Raw genomic sequence first — 21,195 nt, forward strand, 5'->3', positions numbered from 1 at the left:
CTGAGGACTGAATGTGAATTTGGAGATAATAGAATTTTAAAAACTTCATAAATATCTATATTTCCACTAATCAATTGCAACTGTTTTAGTTTGATATGTTTTCATTCATTTTCTTTCTTTCTTTTCTTTTTGGTACTGGGGATTGAACCTGAACCTAGGGGATGCTTAACCACTGAGCCCACGTCCCCAGCCCTTTTTTGTATTTTTTTTTGAGACAGAGTCTTGCTGAGTTGTTTAGGGCCTTGCTAAGTTGCTGAGGCTGGATTTGAACTTGTGATTCTCTTGCCTTAACCTCCTGAGTCACTGGAATTATAGGTATGTACCACTGCACCAGGCTCCTTAAAAAAAAAAAAAAAAAAAAAATATATATATATATATATATATATATATATATATATATGCTGTTGATAGACCTTTATTTTATTATATGTGGTGCAGAGAATTGAACCTCACACATGACAGGTAAAAGCATGACTGCTGAGCCACAGCCCTACCCTATGTGTGTCAGGCTCCTTTTTAATAACTGTTTATGATTTACTTTTTATATTGTAGGGCACAGATGAGGTAAGGCACCAAAGATAGCAGGAAACAATTTTATTTGGCAGCAGCCAGGTTCAGAGGGTACAGCTTTCGCAGTAACCAATTAATCCCCTGAACCCCAGCTATATAAAGTTCAGGTAGTTTCAGAACTTTATACCCAGCATGCAAGGGGAGAGGCTCAGAAGTTCACAGTCTGCAGAAGTTCACATAAAAACAGCTTTTTCTTTCACTGTTTTGGGCAAGTTAACCCTTTAAAGACAACACCTGAGAAGGGGAGAGCTTCTCCCCTTTTTTTCCTTCCCCTGCCAGCTGTTACCAGGGAGCCCAATTGGTAACTTATCTTAGAAATGTAGACATCTCTATGAAGTCCCAGCTCAAGGCCAGAGGTGTTCTTAAAGGATCTTTTTTTTTTTTTTTTTTAATTACATTTTGCATTTGCAAACACACTTTTACAAACTACTATACTGGAAATATGTTTGTGAAAAACAAGTAAAGAGGGCGTCCAGCTCCTGGAGTGCTGATTTCTTCCAGGCCAGTGGCCAAGTAATATAGCAACAGGAAAATAGAAAGTTTGCCTATATTGAACTCTTGTAGAGACTTTTTTAAAAAATTTTTAAAAAATATTTATTGTTTAGTTTTTGGTGGACACAACATCTTTATTTGTATATGGTGCTGAGGATCGAACCCAGCGCCGCGCACATGCCAGACGAGCGCACTACTGCTTGAGCCACATCCTCAGCCCATTGTAGAGACTTTTTTATTGATAGTCCTAAAATAAATTATGGTGAAGACTTCTGGAGAAACTTAGTTAAGATTTTCTGTGGGGGAGGGGGTGCCACTACACTTACTCTTTTTTCTGAAGCATCTGATACTATTTTCATTCCTTTGTGTGTGGGGGTAGGTATGTTTTGTGGTATTGAGGTGGTTTACCACTGTATCATATTCCCAGTCTTTTTTTACTTTTCATTTTGAGACAGGTTCTCACTAAGTTGCTAAGGGTCTTGATAAATTGTTGATACTGGCCTTGAATTTGTGATCCTGCCTGGTGCTCCAAGTTACTGGGATTACTTGAATGCAGTTCCTTTGTGTTTCTTAAAGTTCTTTTGTTTCAAGCAACAAAAAATTTCCTATGTCTAACCAAAGAAAATGTGAGTTTTTGGAAGGCTAAAGGAGAACTTGCAGTACCAAAGGGAAGGGAGGGTACATAGAGGAGGACTGCAAGTTCAAAGCCTGCCTCAGCAATTTAGCAAGGCCCTAGCAATTTAGGGAGATCCTGTCTCTAATTAAAAAATAAAAAAGGGCTAGAGATGTGGCTCAGTGGTTAAGTCCCCTGGGTTCAATCCCTGGTACCAATAAATGAACAAATGAACAAAATTTGTTTTGAGACAGGGTCTCATTAAGTTACCCAGGCTGGCCTCCATCTTGAAATCCTCCTGCCTCAGCCTCCTGAGTAGCTGAGATTATAGGGAAGTGTCATTGTCCATGGAAATTTAGCAAAATCCTGTTTCAAAATAAATAGTAAGCTGGGCATGGTGGTACATGTCTGCAATCCTGTAATTGAATCCAGAGTGCTCTACCATTAAGCTACCTCTCCAGCCTTTTAATTTTTATTTTGAGACAGGGTTTTGCCAAATTGCTTAGAGTCTTTCTAAACTCCCAAGGCTGGTCTTGAACTTGCAATCCTCCTGATTCAGTCTCTTGAGTTGCTGACATCACAGGTGTGTAGCACCCCATATGACTTTTTTAGTAGCCTCAAGATTTTTACACTGAAGCAACACAGGTCACTGGCTGAGGGGCGTATCTTGTAAAATGGGAGGATGACTATGAAAGAAGTGATGTGTTCCAAAGCAGATGAGTTTTAAAAAACAATACACCTTCAATTTGTCCAAAAAACCAACAAAAGAAAATGAAACAACCAAAAAACAAACAAAAAAATCAAAACAAACAAACAAACAAAAAAACAAACTGATGGAGAAGGAATAGGTTGCACTTCGCCTGTAACAATTCCTGTACCAAGAATCAAGAGCAGAAGCCCCAGAGTTGAGGAAGGAGGAGGCTAGGTTACAGCAATGACTCAGCAACTCATCAGACAGCAAGGTCACTTATGTATTGCACCTCAGACTTTTAAGAAGTTAGACTAGGGTGACTGGGAAGTTTAAAAAAACTAGCAGGGGGGAAAATCCACCATCATTTGCAGAAAACGGTGTACATGGTATATGTCTTTTGAGGGAAAGTTTTCTGGGGTAAGATGTATTTAGGGGATCCTGAATTCTGTTACCACAAGTAGGAATTTATGTATTAGGATAATTGTGATAAATTGAATGTCTGGTACTGTTGGGGAATAACTGGTCTGGAGAAATGGAGAGGCATCCAGGGAGTAGGGGTGGGGGAGGGGGAAACAAGGAATAACAAAAAAACGCTTCACTTGGGACAACACTTCCTATTGCCCACCCTTGCCACAGAATAAAACCTAAATACAAGACACCTCTTAGACCAAAGGAACAAAGTCTCTAATCTGTAATTTAATAGCTGTGTGAATATGGGCAAGTTAGAAACAATTTTAACCTTGCTTAGTTTAATTTGTGAAATGAATCATTCACACTTTCCCTCACAGGCTACTGGTAGGTGACATCTGTAACTTCATCTAGACTGTAGTAACATTGCAAACTATCAGAGCTATATGCATTTCAGATTTATGCAATTTTTCTGTATATATGCTATACTACAATATAAAAAGGCTTATACAAAGTAAAAATAAGCTAGGGGCTGTGGCATATGTCGGTAGTTCCAGTTAACTCGGGTGGCTGGGGCAGAAGGATCACTGAGCCAGAAGTGTGAAGCCAACTTAGGTGTGAAGCCGACTTGGATAACAGTCTTAAAAAAAAAAAAAAAAAAAGGAATTCCTGTATCAAGTTATTTTGAGGATTCGGCAGAATCATACTTCCTGTCTTTAGCACAGTGCCTGGCAGATAAAGTGCCAGGGTTAACGCTTAAAGAGTTAAGGAACCGGGGCTGGGGCTGTAGCTCAGTGGTAGACAGCTTGCCTAGCACATATGAAGCACTGTGTTCTATCCTCAACACCATATAAAAATAAATAAAATAAAGGCATGGTTATCCGCCTACAACTATAAAAAAAAAAAAAAAGGGAGAGGAGAGATCAGGAGGGAGTATGCGGTGTGGCATTCTGGTCAACCTTTGTGGTGTAGCTGCTCCGGGCCTCAGTTTGCCTGAACTAATAACAGGGTCAAATTTGCTGAACTCTGGGAATACTGCCAGGCCAATCCTGCCGAGGGGGGCCAGGGCGGGGCGGCCAAGAGAAGAGGCCCGCGGTGCACTGTGGGCCAGCCAGAGGCACGGCCGGCCCCCAGGACCACCCACGTGGCCGGAGCGCAGGCAACACTGAGCTTGTTGCTTCCCAAACCCTCGCGGTGGAGGGAGAGTCCGAGTTCCTGCCAGTCAGACTTCCAGCACCGTACAGGACACGTGCAGCCTCCCAGCTCTGGCCTCCATCCTCCTCAGCAACTTCCCCGGGAAGTGGAGGGCGGATCCACTTTGCGCGTGATCTGGGCTGCCCGGCCTCTGCCCCTCCCTCTGGGCGGAGCTTCCTTTTCACTGCCAGACTTAAGCCGAGGCCTTTGGGTCCCTAGAGGGGTGCAGCACCAAGCTCAGGCCACGCTGTTGTGTTCACACTGTGTGCTTGCGCCAAGGTGAGTTTCTCCTGCTGTTGGCCCATCCTTCTTCCAGAGGAGGTAGTCTCGATCCTTCAGGACCTCGGGCCCGCTCCCGGGATTGAGTGGGGAGCCATGAGGTTTAGTTTCGGATTTGAGTTCCTCTTATTCTCTGAGATCTGGAATAACCCCCGTTTCTCTGAACTTTTGTTTCCTCGGCGGCAAAATGAGTAGGCATATCAGCATATCGAGAGAATTGAGAAAAAATTTTGAAAGCGTCCAGCACATGAAAAATTTAGTTGCCATCTTCTTTTTGTTATTCACCTACAAGGTTTTTTCAGGTGCTCTTGCATTCCTGCGGAGACGCAGGGATGCTTTCTTTGAAGTGGTGGGAAGGGGAACGGGGAACTCCCTTACTTAAGCCCTCGCCTTGTGTCTGGGATAGCTGGAACATGTTCTGTTTCTCTAGAGCCCTGTTAAAGTTAGAATCGGATCTGACCCATCACAGGATGGGCCCATTATTAATTAACTTTTGCGTTCAGACTACCCATACTCAAGGTTGCAGGACCTCTGCAGAAAAGTCTCCACAATTCTTATCAGGCCATCAGGCCTGTTTTTTTTTTTTTTCTCCATGATAGTGGTAAGGTGCATGCGCGAGGCCCTGGTTTCCATCCCCAGTATCAAAAAATAAAAAAATAAATAAGTAAAATACTTTAATATTCTCCAAAGATGATTCTTTATAGGTTTCTCAAGAAGAAAAGAAGATGAGGGAGATAGTGACTTCTTTAAATGCCCCACCCCTAACCAAATTCCATTGTCTCCCATTAGCCTCTATTTGTGTAGTAAGGGTGGACAGACGACTCAGGGTTGTGGGGGAAACCGTTCTGTAATCTAAAATCTAAAAGATGCTGCTATGTGCATACACACAAAAGCAAGTGATTAGTGAATTTCTGGGAGGAGCCAGAAATTAAAGTGCTAGCTAAAGGATGAGCAATAGTTAGCCAGGGTGAGGTTTGGGAAGGGAAAATGTGCAGAGGCCTGGAGTCAGGTAAATGATGCTGATTTTACAGAGGCTGAAATGAAGAGGTAGAGAAATTAGGAAGGTGGGAGCCAGGTTTCTTTCTTTCCTTTTTGGGGGGATTACTGGATATTTAACTCAGAGGTACTTTGCCACTGAGCCACACCCCCAGCCCTTAATTTTTTGAGTTACTAAGTTGCTTAGTTGTTGAGGCTGGCCTCAGACTTGAGATCCTCCTGCCTGAGCCTCCAGAGTTGCTGGGATTAGGGCATGTGCCACCATTCCTGGTGGGACCCAGGTTTTGAAAAAGTCTGAACTTTATCCCTGGGGGAAGGGGAGAACTGCTGAAGAGTTTGAGTCTGGGAGTCTCTTGGTTGGATTTGGTGAATGGGTTGTGGTTAAGGGGCCACGCTGGAAGCAGAGAAATACCTGGATTAGGTAAGGGATGATGGTGATCAGGGTTAGGTCAGTGGAAATGGAGATAGATGTGGATGGACTAGAGAAAGATTTAGGAAGTAAACACAAACACATATTTATTATAATTTGAGTGGGGTACTAGGAATTGACTCAGGGCCTTGTACATTCTAGGTAACAGCTCTACCACTGAGCTACATTCTCAGTCAAAAGTATATATTTTTAAATTTTTCTTTTTATAGACATTAACACATATACAAGCAGTGCCCAGCTACATGGAAGGCTGGGGTGGGAGGATCAACTTAAGTTCATCAGTTGTAGACTGCCCTGGGCAACATAGTAAGACTCCCATCTTAAATAATAATAATAATAATTCTTTGGGACTGGAGATACAGCTCAGTGCAAAGGCCTTGCCTGCATGCTTGAGGCCCTGAGTTTGATCCCCAGCACTGCAAAAAAGAAAAGAAATAAAATGCATATGGTGTATTGCAGTCTAATAAAAACAAAAAACAACCTGGGTAAAAGGGTATGTAGATTTCTGTACACTATTTTCTTAATATTATATTTTAGAACACTTATTATCTGTCTTTTTTTTTTTTTTTTTTTGTGTGTGTGTGTGTGTGGTGCTGGGGATTAGAACCCAGGGCCTTGTTCATATGAGCCAAGCACTCTACCAACTGAGCTATAATCCCTAGCCCTATTATCTCTTTTTATATTTACAAGTATTAACAGGATTCTTTTAACCCAACCAAGCAGAACAAATCTGGGCTAACCTTACATATTTAAGGTAGTTTTCCAAGCTGGCTTCTTTATATTTATAGATTTTTTTTTTTTTTTTAAAGAGAGAGAGAATTTTTTTTTAAATGTTTAACCACATTAGTAACCAAAGGAAATATACATTTATTTTTTTTTAAGAGAGAGTGAGAGAGAGAGAGAGAGAGAATTTTAATATTTATTTTTTAGTTCTCGGCGGACACAACATCTTTGTTGGTATGTGGTGCTGAGGATCGAACTCAGGCCGCACGCATGCCAGGCGAGCTCGCTACCGCTTGAGCCACATCCCCAGCCCTGAGAGAGAATTTTTTAATATTTATTTTTCAGTTTTGGGTGGACACAGCATCTTTTTATTTTATGTGGTGCTGAGGATCGAACCTGGCGCCCAGCGCATGCCAGGCGAGCACATTACTGCTTGAGCCACATCCCCAGCCCCAAGCTGGTTTCTTTAGAAGTAGAAAAGATGTGCTTCCCTCCTCAACTACCTATCAAAACCATAACCTGATAATACTTAGAAATGCCTCAAAAGAACTGCAAATACTTTCTGTACATAGCTTTTTTATTTGCAGATTTGGAGAATAAACCCAGGGTCTCTCACTTGCTAGGCAAGTACTCTAACATTCAGCTTTACTCCTATCCCAACTTTTTTTTTATTTTTTATTTTTAAGCAGACTTTAAGGTAATTGTAGATTTATAAGCAGTTGTAAGAAATAATACAGAGAAGGCTGGGGCTATAGCTCAGTTGATAGAGTGCTTGCCTTGCATGCACTAAGGCCCTGGGTTTAATCCTCAGCACCGCCAAAAATAAATTAATAAATAAATAATACAGAGAGCCAGGCATGGTGGTGCAGGCCTATAACCCAGTGCCCAGAGGTTTGGGAGGCTGAGACAGGAGGATCAAAAGTTCAAGGCTAGACTCAGAAATTTAACATGATCCTCAGCAACTTACCAAGACCCTGTCTCAATTTTTTTTTTAATTTTTAAATACATTTTTTAGTTGTAGATGTACACAATACCTTTTTTTTTAAGTATTTTTTTTTTTTTTAGGAGAAAGGAGACGGGAGGATTTTGTTTTTTTTGTATATGGACACAACACAATGCCTTTATTTTATGTGGTGCTGAGTATTGAACCCGGTCTGCCCATGCCAGGTAAGCGCTCTACCGCTGAGCCACAATCCCAGCCCCACAATACCTTTATTTTATTTATTTATGTAGTGCTGAGGTGCCTCACAGATGCTAGGCAAGTGCTGTAACACAGAGCCACAGCACCAACCCCTCAATTTAAAAATTTTTTTAATATAGAGGCCAATGCTGACATTCTTTATTTTATTATTATTATTATTTTTTAACGAGAGAGAGAGAGAGAGAGAATTTTAATATATATATATATTTTTTTAGTTCTCGGCGGACACATCTTTGTTTTGTATGTGGTGCTGAGGATCGAACCCAGGCCGCATGCATGCCAGGCGAGCATGCTACCGCTTGAGCCACATCCCCAGCCCTCAATTTTTAAATTTTTAATAAAAATAAAATCCGCAGTCCTTTTCTGGACTGGGGATTAAAAAATAATATATAGGAATCTACATATCCTTTTACCCAGTTTATTTTATTTTATTTTATTTTATTTTGGTGGTGGTAGGATCAAACCCAGGGCTTCAAATATATTAGAGAAGTCCTCTACCACTGAGCTATATCCCCAGCATCCCCTCCCTCCTCCACCCCATGGGATCAAGGCTTTTCACATTAAAGGCAAGTGTTCTACCACTGAGCTACATTCCTAGCCCTTTTGTTATTTTTTTAATTTTGAGACAGGGTCTCCTTAAGTTGCCCTGCTGGCCTCAAACTTGAGATACTCTTGCCTGTGTCCATGGGGTAACAGGTGTGCAACACCATACTCAGCGTTAGATGACTTTTTTGGTTTTGGAGGGGGGTACTAGGGATTGAACCCAGAGGCCCTTTACCACTGAGTTATACCCCAAACCTTTTTATTTTTAATTTTATTTTTTGTGGGGACCAGGGATTGAACCTGGGCACTCTACCATTGAGCCATATCCCCAGCCGTATTTTGTATTTTATTTAGAGAGAGGGTCTCACTGACTTGCCTAGGGCCTTATTTATTTATTTTTTTTAAGTTGTACATGGACACAATACCTTCATTTTGTTTATTTAGTTTGTTTATGTGGTGCTTGGAATTGAACCCAGTGCCTCATGCTTGTTAAGCAAATGCTGTATTACTGAGCCACTACCTAGCTCTAGTGCCTTGCTTTTTGTTGAGGCTGGCTTTGAACTCGAGATCTTCTTGTCTCAGCCTCCTGAGCCACAGGGATTATAGGAGTGCACTGCTGCGCCTGTGCTATTTTTTATTTTAAGACAGCTTTTTATTAAGTTGCCTAGTGCCTCACTAAGTTGCTGGAGCTGGCCTTGGACTTGTGATCCTCCTGACTCAACTTTCCCAGTCAGTAGAATTATAGGCATACGCCACTGTGCCCAGCCATAAATGACTTTTAAAGTCCCCATGATTTTTTTTTGAATTTTTTTAATATTTATTTTTTGGTTTTCAGCGGACACAACATCTTTGTTTGTATGTGGTGCTAAGGATCGAACCCAGGCCGCACGCATGCCAGGCGAGCGCACTACCGCTTGAGCCACATCCCCAGCCCTAAAGTCCCCATGATAATACTAAGAATATATTTAGTTTTCTTTAACACTTGTTATCCAGGTCTAGGGTCCCTGGTGAAATAGACTATACAGAAAGAAGGGAATGGGTCAGGCACTGTGCAAAGTACTTTAGATATAGTTTCTTTTTGAAAATAGTGGAGCCAATCTTCAAATCCAGGTCTGTGCAGTCTTAGAACCTGAACTGCTTCTTTGTTGCTTTGCTGCTGGATTTGTTGAGCATAGTTTTAGATGAGTGGACATGAATGGGACATGCTGGTGGAGAGACCAGAGGGAGCTAAATATACAGAACTAGGGTGGGAAGATTCAGGACATAAAGTGATAAGTGAAGACATGAACTTGAGTAAAGAGTGAAAAATGGATTGGGGACAAAACCCTGAGAGACATCACTTGTAGAAAGTGGAGGAAAGGCCTACATAGCCAGAAAAAATATAAATATTGCTTCCCCAGTCCTGTGTATCCAAGTTCCCTGTGTCCCGGCAGCAACTATAGAGCCCTCCTCTGAGAAGGGAAGACTAACCCTCAGAAAGAAGGAACTAGGGCACTGAGCTGGTAATAATAAAGCCTATGTCCTGAAACTTCCTTCTTCCTTCTCTCCCTACACACCCAGATTTTGTCTTACATTTCAAGACAATATGAGGGTGTCTGAGTGCTGCCAGAGGTCTAGCTAGTTACTTACTTCCTGACAAGCTCAGAGTCTAGAATCTGTCATTGCAAGGCTGGGTTGAAAAGCAGTTGCCTTAGACGATCTGGAAGTCACAGACTGGCTGAGGATGACTTGCTATCATATGGAAAAGGATCTGTCTTTCGCTGCAGCCCCTCCATTCCTGCCTTGGGAGCTCTTGTTCTTTGCAGATCATGGTTAAGCCTTTCTACTTCTTTGATCCCTGCCATACATACTCCAGTCCTTTAGGTTTTCAGTTTCATTTACAAAAGAAAGGGAGAAGGTTCAGGTTTCTTTTTCCTTTTCCAGATTGGCCAGGCTTTTGTTCAAGCTTCTACCTAGATATAATTTCAGAGCCCTCTTGTGTACTGGGATATCTGGGAGAGGCCAACACGTTATTGTTTGAACATCAAGCCCAGGAATCCAGACATAGACTCTGGTGGCAGTCTGGCACCAGATTCCTCCTGTGGAGTCCAGGCTGTTTGCTCGATTGCTGCGAAGTTTGTGTCTCTAATAAGTTCTGGTTACAAATATTATTTCCCTCAGCAGCCTGGTTTGCTGTGCAGAAAGGGAAGATTTCCATTTCCAGGTTATGCCAGTCTATAAAATTCTTCCTGGGTCAGAAGTAGCAGGAAAGGCTGGGCGTGGTGGCACATGCCTATAATCCCAATGGCTTGGGAGGGGCTAAGTAAAGAGGATCACAAGTTCAGAGCTGGTCTCATCAACTTAGCAAGACCCTGTCTCAAAATAAAAAATTAAAAGGGTTGAGGATATGACTCAGTAGTTAAATGCCCTGTGTTCAATCCCTGGTACAAAAAAAAAAAAAAAGGAAAAAAGTATTAGGGAGGGGTTGGAGATGTGGCTCAAGTGGTAGCGTACTCGCCTGGCATGCGTGAGGCACTGGGTTCGATCCTCAGCACCACATAAAAATATAATAAAGATATTGTGTCCACCTAAAAAAACGAAAAAAGTAAATATTAAAAAAAAAGTATTAGGGGGACTGGGACTGGAGTTGTAGCTCAGTGGTAGAGCGCTTGACTAGCATGTGTGAGACACTGGGCTTGATCCTCAGCACCACATAAAAATAAATAAAGGTATATAACATTTTTTTAAAGTATTAGGAAAGACAATTTTATTCACAACTTGTTATCACCTGTTCTACTATGTGTCTTTAAAAACTTGGAAATACGGGCTGAGATTGTGGCTCAGTGGTAGAGCGCTCGCCTAGCACAGGCGGGACCCCGGTTCAATCCTCAGCACCACATAAAAAAATAAAGGCATTATGTTGTGTCCATCTACACCTAAAAAATAAATATTAAAAAAAACCTTGGAAACAAAGGTCATATTTACAATGGTATTATTGGTAATGAAATCAACCCCAGGAGGGTGAAATTTATGATACTGATATGATAAAGGGGAAAGGTTATTTCTACTTAATTGATTCCTGGGGTGAATATTCTCTTTCCTTTGTCTTTCACTTGAATAACTCCTTCTTTTTTTTTTTTTTTTTTTTTTCTTGTACTGGGGATAGAACCCAGGGGTACTTTACCACTGAGTTGTATCCCCAGGTTTTTATTTTGAGATAGGGTCTCGGGTCTTGCTAAATTTCTAAGTGGACCCCACTAAGTTGCTAAGGCTGGCCTTAAACTTGTGATCCTCCTGTCTCAGCCTTCAGAGGTTCTAGGATTACAGGCATGAGATATCATACCTAGCTGTTTATTCTTTTTTTTTTTTGGTGATATCAGGATTGAACCCAGGGGTGTGCTACTACAAACCATATTCTTAGCCCTTTTTACTTTTTCAGACAGGATCTTATTAAATTGCTCAAACTGGCCTCAAAATTAGCAATCCTTTTGCCTCAGCTTCTCAAATTAGTTGCTGGGATTACATAGTGCCCAGCTGCCCTGCTTTTTTTTTTTTTTTGAGAGAGAGAATTTTATTTATTAGTTTTTGGCAGACACAACATCTTTGTTTGTATGTGGTGCTGAGGATCGAACTCGGGCTGCACGCATGCCAGGCGAGGCACTACCGCTTGAGCCACATCCCCAGCCCCTACCCTGCTTTTTAAAAGAACTGATAAAGGTATCATGTTCAAGAAGCCATCTTAAATGAGTTTACCCTTTCCTATAGTCCTTCTGTGACCTATGTGCAGATTTTGGTCAAAGCTTTTAATATGTCAGTCCAGTACAATGGCACATGCCTATAATCCCAGTGGCTCTGGAGGCTGAGGCAGGAGGATCACGAGTTCAAAGCTAGGCATTAAGCAACTCAGTGAGACCCTGTCTCTAATTAAAATACAAAATAGAGCTGGGGATGTGGCTCAGTGGTTGGGTACCTCTGGGTTCAATCCTCACTACCAAAAAAAAAAAAAAGCTCTTAACCTGTCAAACTGATATTATGTGTCCCTCCCACCAAACCATAAACAAAAGGTAGGCAGGGGACCTATTTAAATGTGTCTCAAGTCCTGGAACTTTCAATATTTGCTGACTGAGTATTCTTGGAACGTTTGGCTAATTTTCATAGCTTTCTAAAGGAGGATGCTCCAACTACTTGTTTTGTGAGGTTAGTTTTTTGGTTTTTTTTTTTTTTTTTGGATGCTGGGTTTGAACCCAAGGTCTTGTGAATGCTTGGCAAGTGCTCTATCATTGGGTTTTGCTACAATACCCAGGCTGACCTCCAATTTGTAATCATCATCCTGCCTCAGCCTCCCAAGTAGTTGGGATTATAGGTTTGCAGTATTGTGCCTGGCCAATTGGAAGTTTTGTTTTTTTTTTAAACTACTATTTTTTTTTTTTAAAGAGAGAGTGAGAGAGAGAGAGAATTTTTTTTTTTAATATTTATTTTTTTAGTATTTGGCGGACACAACATCTTGATTTTATGTGGTGCTGAGGATCGAACCCGGGCTACATGCATGCCAGGCGAGTGCGCTACCGCTTGAGCCACATCCCCAGCCCCAATTGGAAGTTTTCTTAGATTTCCAGTTCACTTCTTTTCTGCTGTATTGAAGTCATTGGTCCAGTTTGACCTTTTTGGAAAGACTATTCCCTCTTGATTTTTTTTTTTAATATTTATTTATTTAGTTAGTTTTTTTGGCATACACAACATCTTTATTTGTACATGGTGCTGAGGATCAAACCCAGGGCCACACACATGCCAGGTGAGCGGGCTACCGCTTGAGCCACATCCCCAGCCCTCCCTCTTGACTCTTGAAAGTCCAACGTATTTTTTTTTTTTTTTTTTTTTGTACCAGGGATTGAACCCAGGGGCACTTAAGCACTGAGCCACATCCCCAGTGCTTTTTATCTGTCTACCTATCTATTTATTTATTTATTTTTAGGTGGGCACAGTATCTTTATTTTACATTTATATGGTACTGAGGATCGAACCCAGTGCCTCATGCATTCTAAGCGAGCGCTCTACCACTGAGCCACAACCCCAGCACCCCCAGTGCTTTTTTATATTTTATTTAGAGACAGGGCCTTGCTAAGTGGCTGAGTCTGGCTTTGAATTTGTGATTCTCCTGCCTCAGCCTCCTAAAATGCTGGGGTTACAGGTGTGTGCCATTGTGCCTAAAATATATTCTTTTTTTATTTGATTTCTTTATTCTTTTATGTGGTGCTGAGGATTGAACCCAGTGCCTCACATGTGTTAGGCAAGCACTTTACCACTGAGTCACAACCCCAGCCCCTATCACATTCTTTTTTTTAAGTAAATATTTTTTAGTTGAACACAATACCTTTATTTTATTTATTTTTATGTAGTGCTGGGGACCGACCCAGGGCCTCACACATGCTAGGCAAGCGCTCTACTGCTGAGCCATAACCCCAGCACCCCCATCACATTCTTAGAAATCAGTGTCAGTATTCTTTGGTCCTTGCTGTATGGAATTCATTTCCTTTTCTATAGCACATCATACACATGTCTTTTGTGAGGCATATATTTTTACAGGTCTTGGTTTACCTTCTGTTTCCATTAGCTCTTCCCTTGATCCTTGGTTCTACTACTTCTCTTAATTTGGGGCAAATAACCTCACTTCTCTTAGCCTATTTTCTCCTCCAAAAAGTGGTAAGTGGTATATTTTCCTTGTAGGATCCTCTACCTCAGCTTCCCAATCTCTGGGATTACAGGTGTGCACAACCACACCTGGCTGCTTTTGCTTGTTTTACACTGGCTTAAGATTTATTTAGTCAAGGCTGGTGCTTATGGAGAGCCACCATGGCTTCTTTTTAGGAATTGGATCTCTGTTTTTGTTTTTGTGGTGCTGGATTGAACCCATGGTCTTGTGCATACTAGGCAATTGCTCTACCCTGACCCTAGATATTGGAGCTCTTTTTTTTTTTTTTTGGTACTGGTGGTACTGATTGTATTCAGGGGCATTCAACCACTGAGCCATATCCCTGGCCCTGTTTTGTATTTTATTTAGAGACAGGGTCTTGTAGACAAGGTCTACTTAGTGCCTTGCTATTGCTGAGGCTGGCTTTGAACTCGTGATCCTCCAGCCTTACAGATGTGCACCATCGCACCTAGCTTGGAGCTCTTTAACATAGACCTTTTATGTTAGTTGTAATATGGCCAACATAGTCCTAATATGTCTCCTAATACCTAGTTCAAGGAAGGATAACCAAGTGGTGATCTGGTTAGTGTTTACGTAGGAGATACTGACTTTGGTTAGTTTTGTACACTGTCTCCACTGCCTCTGTGTGCACTGCCACAAGCACATGTTTGTTCCCCACACCTTTCCCCCTCCTTCACCTCCTGACCCATGTTTTGCAGGGTTCTTAACCAGTGGATGGCTGATGCCCAAGCAATAGTGCTAACTCACTCATCATTCTCTTCCTATCTTTGTTTCAGGGGGCAATGGCAGCTCCCTTTGTCCTCCTGCACACTGGGCAGAAGATGCCCCTGATTGGTCTAGGCACATGGAAGAGTGATCCCGGCCAGGTGAGAGATGGGGGGAAAAAGGAGAGAGAGTTGTTGAGTTTCTGCTGGGGGAAAAAGTGGGATTTGGGAGAGGGTTCCTTCATTTTTCTAGCAGTCCTATCTCTGTATTTCTGGTGAGGATAAGCCTAGAGGGCATTCAGAAGAGATGAGGGGGAAAGGGACAACACTGAGCCCTTGGTTTTCAGAGCTGACTCAGAGGAGAGACTATATGGGCCCAGCAGGACCAAGGGCATAGGAAGCACACTTTTATCTAACTGCATCTGCACTGGAATGCTATGAGAGAAATGTAGCCTCTTTGTGTCCAGCCCTGTGCTATGAGTTCTAATATGTCTCCTAATACCTTATGCTGTTACCATGTCTCCTATCTTCTCCTCTTCTTTTCCTTAAAGGCTGGGCCCTACCCTAGTGTACAGTCCAGAGTTGGACACACAGCAAGTGTCAAGGTTTAAAGAATAATTACTGGGTCAACTGTGTAGAACAAGGATCAGCAAACTTTTTCCTAATGAACCAAATGGTTAATATTGTAGATTTTGCTGAGCAAGATTCAAAATGAAGATGATTATATTCTTATATAACCATTTAATAGCTAACTGTTTAAAAATGTAAAAGCTTTAGTCAGGCACGGTGGTACATGCCTGTAATGCCAGCTGTTTGGGACTCTGAGACAGAAGGATCATGAGTTTGAGGCCAACCTGGGCAACACAGCTAGATCCCATCTCAAAAAAGAAAAAAGGTATAGCTAGCTAGGTAGATAGATAGATAAAAAATAGCCATTCTTGACTAGCTCCAGGACTGCTTGAAAAATATTGATAGTTTACTGACCTCTTGTATAGACCCTCCCAGTCAAGGGGAAACTAGAAATTGATACCTGCTTTCTTAGGGTTGATCTCTATGAGATTCAGTCCCATGGGGCAAGGAGGTGGCATTTCTCCAGGGTGCCTTCCTTATCTTTTAGAAATCTGAGTGCAAGTTAAGACAGGTGTGGGGATTAAGTTTGGAAGAACAGCCTCTTCTGACTGGAATATAGGCTTGTGTTTGTGGTGTGGTTGAATGACCTCTGCCTTTTTCCTTTGCTTTCTATCCCATAGCCTACCTAGGACCCTGAAGCCAGAGTCCCTGTGCTCCAGACCAGCATTGGACACAGCCTAGGGATAAGGAGCTGGGTTAAGGGAAAGGGTGGAATCTAGAGCCAGGGCCAGGTAGGAGCATGGAGCACCAGGGATCTGGTCCAGATTAAGGTAAGTACATCTGAGTAGTAAGAGCTATACCCAGATAGAAATCTTGAATGCCATGCCAGGAACCCACAGCAAGAGCTTTGAGTGCTTTGTGGCAAGGGCCTGTTATTCTTGTTTCTGCATCTGTTGCCACATTTCTTTTTATTTTTTTTTTAGTTATAGATGGACACAATACCTTTATTTTAATTTGTTTATTTTTATGTGGTGCCAGGGATTTAACCCAGTGCCTCACGCATGTTAGGCAAGCGCTCTACCACTGAGCCACAACCCTGGCCCTGATGCTACATTTTTTAGTCTGGTATTTAACAGATTGACTGACTCATCTTCCTACTTGATGCCTGATTTCTTTTCTCTCCCATCAGGGTGCTGTGGGCCCAGCTTCTATCTTACTTTTCTGCCTTCCTTAATATCCCCACCCCTCACCTTTTTTGCTGGCCTGAGCTCCCAGAGTTAGGCTGTGGTTCTGTCTATGTGATTCCCTGATGGTCTCTCCCTGTGTGACCTTGGCCTAGGAATTTTTTTTATTATATCATGTCTCTTTTACTAGCATTTTAGTATTAGGAACTTTTCTCTATGGTGTCTTTATCTGTCCTCTGCCTTTATATCTTCTGATTAAAAAATATTTTACTAAAGTTTTTTTTTTTTTTTTTTTGTACTGGGGATTAAACCCAGGGGCACTTACACTGAGCCATATCCCCAGCCCTTTTTTTATATTTTATTTAGAGATAGGATCTTGCTGAGTTGCTTAGAGTTTAAGCCTCCCAAACCACTGGGATTACAGGTGTGTGTCATTGCGTCTGGCTACTAAAGTCTTCATTATGTTAGATGCTAGAAACTTCTTGTTTGGTTTTTGGCTGGTCCTTGCTGAGTAGGAAGGAACCTCGGAGACTGGCGGGATTGAAGTAGGACAAAGAGTTTGGGACCTCTGAATAAGCTTCTGGTTCTCTATATTAGAATCATCTTTCTTCTCATTCCTGCTTCATGAATGGTCTTTGTATATTCTTGCTCCCTGTCAGTGACCCTTTGTTGGCCAGACCAACAGAGCTGAAACCTCTGTTCCTTTCACTTGGCAGGTAAAAGCAGCCGTTAAATATGCCCTTAGTGTAGGCTACCGCCACATTGACTGTGCTGCTATCTATGGCAACGAGACTGAGATTGGGGAGGCCCTGAAGGAGGACGTGGGACCAGGCAAGGTGAGGACTGGGGCTACCAAGAGGGTGGGGTGGGAGAACTCAGAGGCTGAAGTTGGAGCTGCAGCCAGCCTGAGAACATCAGCTTCCTTCTAGTTCTTTCCCTAAAGGTAAGGGTGGGTGAAACTGCCTAGGATTTTTTTCACTATGGACTCTGCCTCTGGACCAGGCGGTGCTCCGGGAGGAGCTATTTGTGACATCCAAGCTGTGGAACACCAAGCATCACCCTGATGATGTGGAGCCTGCCCTCCGGAAGACACTGGCTGACCTTCAGCTGGAGTATCTGGACCTGTACCTGATGCACTGGCCTTATGCCTTTGAGTGAGTGAGTCTTATCAGACTCTTCATCTGGAAGTTGGGGGTTGGTTGTGGTAGTGTCAGTAATCTGTTGTAAGTCAAAGTAGCAGAGCAGGTTGGAAACACTGAGCATGGCAAGCTGAAGAGCTTTTTTACCTTTCCTTTTCTTTTTTGGTACCAGGAGAGCTTAACCACTGAGCACATCTCCAATTCCTTTTTATTTTTTAAGACAGGGTCTTTGAAGTTGCTTAGGGCCTCACTAAGATGCTGAGGCTCGTCTTGAATTTGGAATCCATCTACCTTAGTTTCCTGAGTCAATGGGATTACAGGTGTACACCACTGTGCCTGGCAAACTGTGTAGCATTATGTGGGATCCTAGCCTTTTCTAGTAGAGTAGCTGGGAGTTTAGCTACAGGAAAAGGAGAACACACAGTGTGTATTCTGGGAGTACATGAGTGGTTCCTCCTGCCTCATTATTCATTCAGAAAATGTGCTGACCCTTCTACTGAGAAAGTCCAGCAGTAGCTGTGAGAAGAGTCTCCCATCAGCATTGTGCCCTGTGCTAGGGCAGAAAATCCTCTGAGGAGGAAGGAATTAAAGAAGACTTCTCAGAGGACAGAAAATATAATTTGGGACTAGGAAAAAGAGGGAGGGGCATGGGCCTTCCATATAGACTTAACACCTGGGTCATGATCTAGAAGGGTGAAGAAGCCTTGCTATTCCTAATTCTTGGCACTCTGCCCTCTCTGGGCTAGGGGTATGGGATGTAGATGGGCTGGATGGGTAGCCAGGGCAAAAGCTTGGCATTTGTACCCACACCTGGGGGTTTGTTTCTCACTTAGACGGGGTGACAACCTCTTTCCCAAGAATGCTGATGGGACTGTCCGCTATGACACCATCCACTACAAGGAGACCTGGAAGGCTATGGAGGCACTGGTGGCGAAGGGGCTGGTACGAGCTCTGGGCCTATCCAACTTCAACAGTCGGCAGATTGATGATATACTCAGTATGGCCTCTGTGCGCCCAGCTGTCTTACAGGTGAGCACTGCAAGCAGATTAGTGATTCAGGAGATTCTGTATGCAGAGCTTGATTGAGCAGGTGATTGGTCTTTTGTTTTGCAATTCTGGGGTGATGGGTCTTCTTAATGGAGAGGGCTGGCAGATTGTCAGAAGTGTTGGTTCAAAAGTCCTCTGGGCTAGGTAGGCATTAAAGCTCTAGTTGAGAATGAGATCATTGGTGGAAAATGGTGAGAACAGTAGGCTGAGTAGTAGGGAGCTGGTCCAGACCTGCATGTCTGGAAGGGGCCAGGCACGCTGGTGTGGCCACCCGATGGTGATGGATTGTTCCTTGGCTCAGGTGGAATGCCATCCATACTTGGCTCAGAACGAACTGATTGCCCACTGCCTTTCACGTGGCCTGGAGGTGACTGCTTATAGTCCTTTGGGTTCCTCTGATCGTGCTTGGCGCCATCCTGATGAGCCTGTCCTGCTTGAGGAACCACTGGTCCTGGCACTGGCTGAGAAGTATGGCCGATCTCCAGCCCAGATCTTGCTCAGGTGCGGGGTATACTTAGGCAATGGGACTCTGAGAGGGGAGGGGACCTCAGGTTGGGAGGCAAGAGTTGAGGGATTCCTTATCTGAATGGGTGGGAAAAGCTGGTGATATTGATATGTGACCTTGAGGGAGGCCCCCCGAGACATGTTCCCTATTTCAGTGTGGCTCAGGTGCTCTAGTAGCTTAGAGAAAATTCCATGGAGGACAAAACAATGCTTCTGAATATTGTTTCTCATCTGCCTTTCTCATCTACCTTTAAAATCCCTGACCTTAGGTGGCAGGTTCAGCGGAAAGTGATCTGCATCCCTAAAAGTATCACTCCTTCTCGTATCCTTCAGAACATCCAGGTACTTGGTCATGAGTTCTATTTTCTTTTACTCATCAGGACACATTCTGGCCCTAGCTCTGCCTGGCTAAGATGGCAGTGTTGTGGAACGTCACTTCCATTCACAAGGCTGCCTTTTCTGTCCTCCAGGTGTTTGACTTCGCCTTTAGCCCAGAAGAGATGACACAGCTAGGTACACTGAACAAAAATTGGAGATATATTGTGCCCATGATTACGGTAAGGATGTATCACCTCCCAGAGTCCCAGAGGGAATGGGAGATTTGAGTGAATTTTAGGAGGAGGGTCAGGATATTGTCAGTAGGATTGTTGTCCTGGATGAAATGATTTCTTGTTTTACTTGAGGTCAGAAATTTATTATGGCTGAGGGATAAGGCATACTGCCTGTGAATCCCAGGCTTCCTGATGTCAAGTTATTTAACTTCTCCAAGCCAGTCAAATTATATCATTTCAGTGAAATGACATCAGAGAAACCTTGAAAGCATTCTGGACTTCATTAAAGGGATTGGGGTGGAATTGAAGTCAGTTGTACATAGGGAAGTAAATAAATTCTGGGCACTTGATCTCAGTTGAGATTGCAGAGGCTTTAGGGACAAAGTCAGTTATTATGGGTTTGGTGCTGGAATGCTGTGATACTGTGGCTGGGGTCCTAAGCACTACCATCTGGTGTAGGGCTTCTTACTTGGTGAGGTTATGTAGGAAAGTTTAGGTGGGAATGTCCTGGGTCTTAGGATTGTCAACACTTGCTATTGGAGTCACCTGTATGTCTCTCTTTCCAGGTGGATGGGAAGAGGGTCCCAAGAGATGCTGGGCACTCTTTGTATCCCTTTAATGACCCATACTGAGACCACAGTTTCCTGGCGTCCCTTCCAGCTCTCCAACTGAGGTTCTGCCGGCCACCCCACAAAAAAAGGGAGTTAATAAAACCATTGGACCATACACACTGCTTGCTTGACTTACTTGTGTGGTCAGGCCTGGGATGGAAGCTGTTTCTCTCAGGGTTGACAAGACCTAGGGCTGCTGAATGTGACCTGCCCTTGAATCTTTCTTGGTACTGGAGGAATTTGCAGGCAGCTGTATTCCATAACAGGTGGTGCCATCTGGTGGCAGTTTTTAGCACTGCATTCTTCCTTAGAATTACCACAAATGCCCAGAATCTGTCACCTCAGGATTGAGAGGTGGGCAGAGTTTGTCCTGTGGTTTCAAGGGAATGTTGGGCCTAGGTCTTGAATTCTCACCTCCCTACCATGATCAGTGCCTAGATTTAGGGATATGAAGAACCCAAAAGTATGTTCAGAAGTTTAAGCTAACTGTGGTGGCACACACTGTAATTCCAACAATTTGGGAAGCTGAGGCAGAAGGATTGCAAGTTTGAGGCCAGTCTGGGAAACTGAATGAGACCCTGACTCAAAATAAAAAATAAAAAGGGCTGGGGATTTGGCCCAATCCTAAAGCACCAATGGGTTTGATTTCTAGTATCCCCCCCAAAAAAATTAAATAAATAAAAGTTGGAGGATTCCAGTTTGCAAAACTATGAAAGCTGCAGACAGGGACTTTTTCTCTTATTGTGTGAATAGGCTACCAGAAGGAGGCAAGATCTCAAAGACTGTTGCTCTATATCTAAGTCCCTATCTTTTTTAAAAAATTTTTTAAAGGTAATTTTTTTTTGTAGTTGTAGATGGATAGCATACCTTTATTTTATTTTATGTGTTGCTAAGGATTGAACCCCATGCCTCACATGTGCCAGGCAAGTGATTTGCCACTGAGCTACAGCCCCAGCTCAAGGCCCTATCTTTTTATTTTATTTGTTTTTTTGGTTGTTGATGGACCTTATTTTTATTTATTTATTTATATGTGGTGCTGAACCCAGTACCTCACAC

The 21,195-nt window shown here is 42.8% G+C and overlaps 1 protein-coding gene across 2 annotated transcripts; it reads left to right on the forward strand.

Annotated features, from left to right (window-relative positions):
• Positions 1–3,934: 3,934 nt before the first annotated feature.
• On the forward strand, positions 3,935–20,254 carry Akr1a1 (aldo-keto reductase family 1 member A1). 2 transcript variants are annotated; one of them, XM_078026172.1, is made up of 10 exons: positions 3,935–4,247; positions 7,462–7,563; positions 14,606–14,695; positions 17,004–17,123; positions 17,290–17,441; positions 18,260–18,455; positions 18,775–18,974; positions 19,247–19,319; positions 19,448–19,534; positions 20,095–20,254. In XM_078026172.1, exons 3-10 carry the CDS (start codon positions 14,612–14,614, stop codon positions 20,158–20,160), a joined length of 978 nt encoding a protein of 325 aa, XP_077882298.1. In that variant the 5' UTR covers positions 3,935–4,247; positions 7,462–7,563; positions 14,606–14,611; the 3' UTR covers positions 20,161–20,254. The 2 variants fall into 2 exon arrangements, with proteins under 2 accessions (XP_077882298.1, XP_005318030.1); XM_005317973.5 differs by lacking the exon at positions 7,462–7,563 and having other exon boundaries at positions 3,938–4,247.
• The last annotated feature ends 941 nt before the right edge of the window (positions 20,255–21,195 follow it).

This window comes from Ictidomys tridecemlineatus, chromosome 11, assembly GCF_052094955.1.
Source record: "Ictidomys tridecemlineatus isolate mIctTri1 chromosome 11, mIctTri1.hap1, whole genome shotgun sequence".
Lineage (NCBI taxonomy): Eukaryota > Metazoa > Chordata > Mammalia > Rodentia > Sciuridae > Ictidomys > Ictidomys tridecemlineatus.

Bases quoted from the DNA above. Each gene is read 5' to 3' on its own strand.
- Akr1a1 (XM_078026172.1), top strand. From the start codon at position 14,612: ATGGCAGCTCCCTTTGTCCTCCTGCACACTGGGCAGAAGATGCCCCTG. The intron at 18,975-19,246 runs GTGCGGGGTATA...CCCTGACCTTAG, and splicing joins CCAGCCCAGATCTTGCTCAG to GTGGCAGGTTCAGCGGAAAG. The intron at 19,320-19,447 runs GTACTTGGTCAT...TCTGTCCTCCAG, and splicing joins GTATCCTTCAGAACATCCAG to GTGTTTGACTTCGCCTTTAG.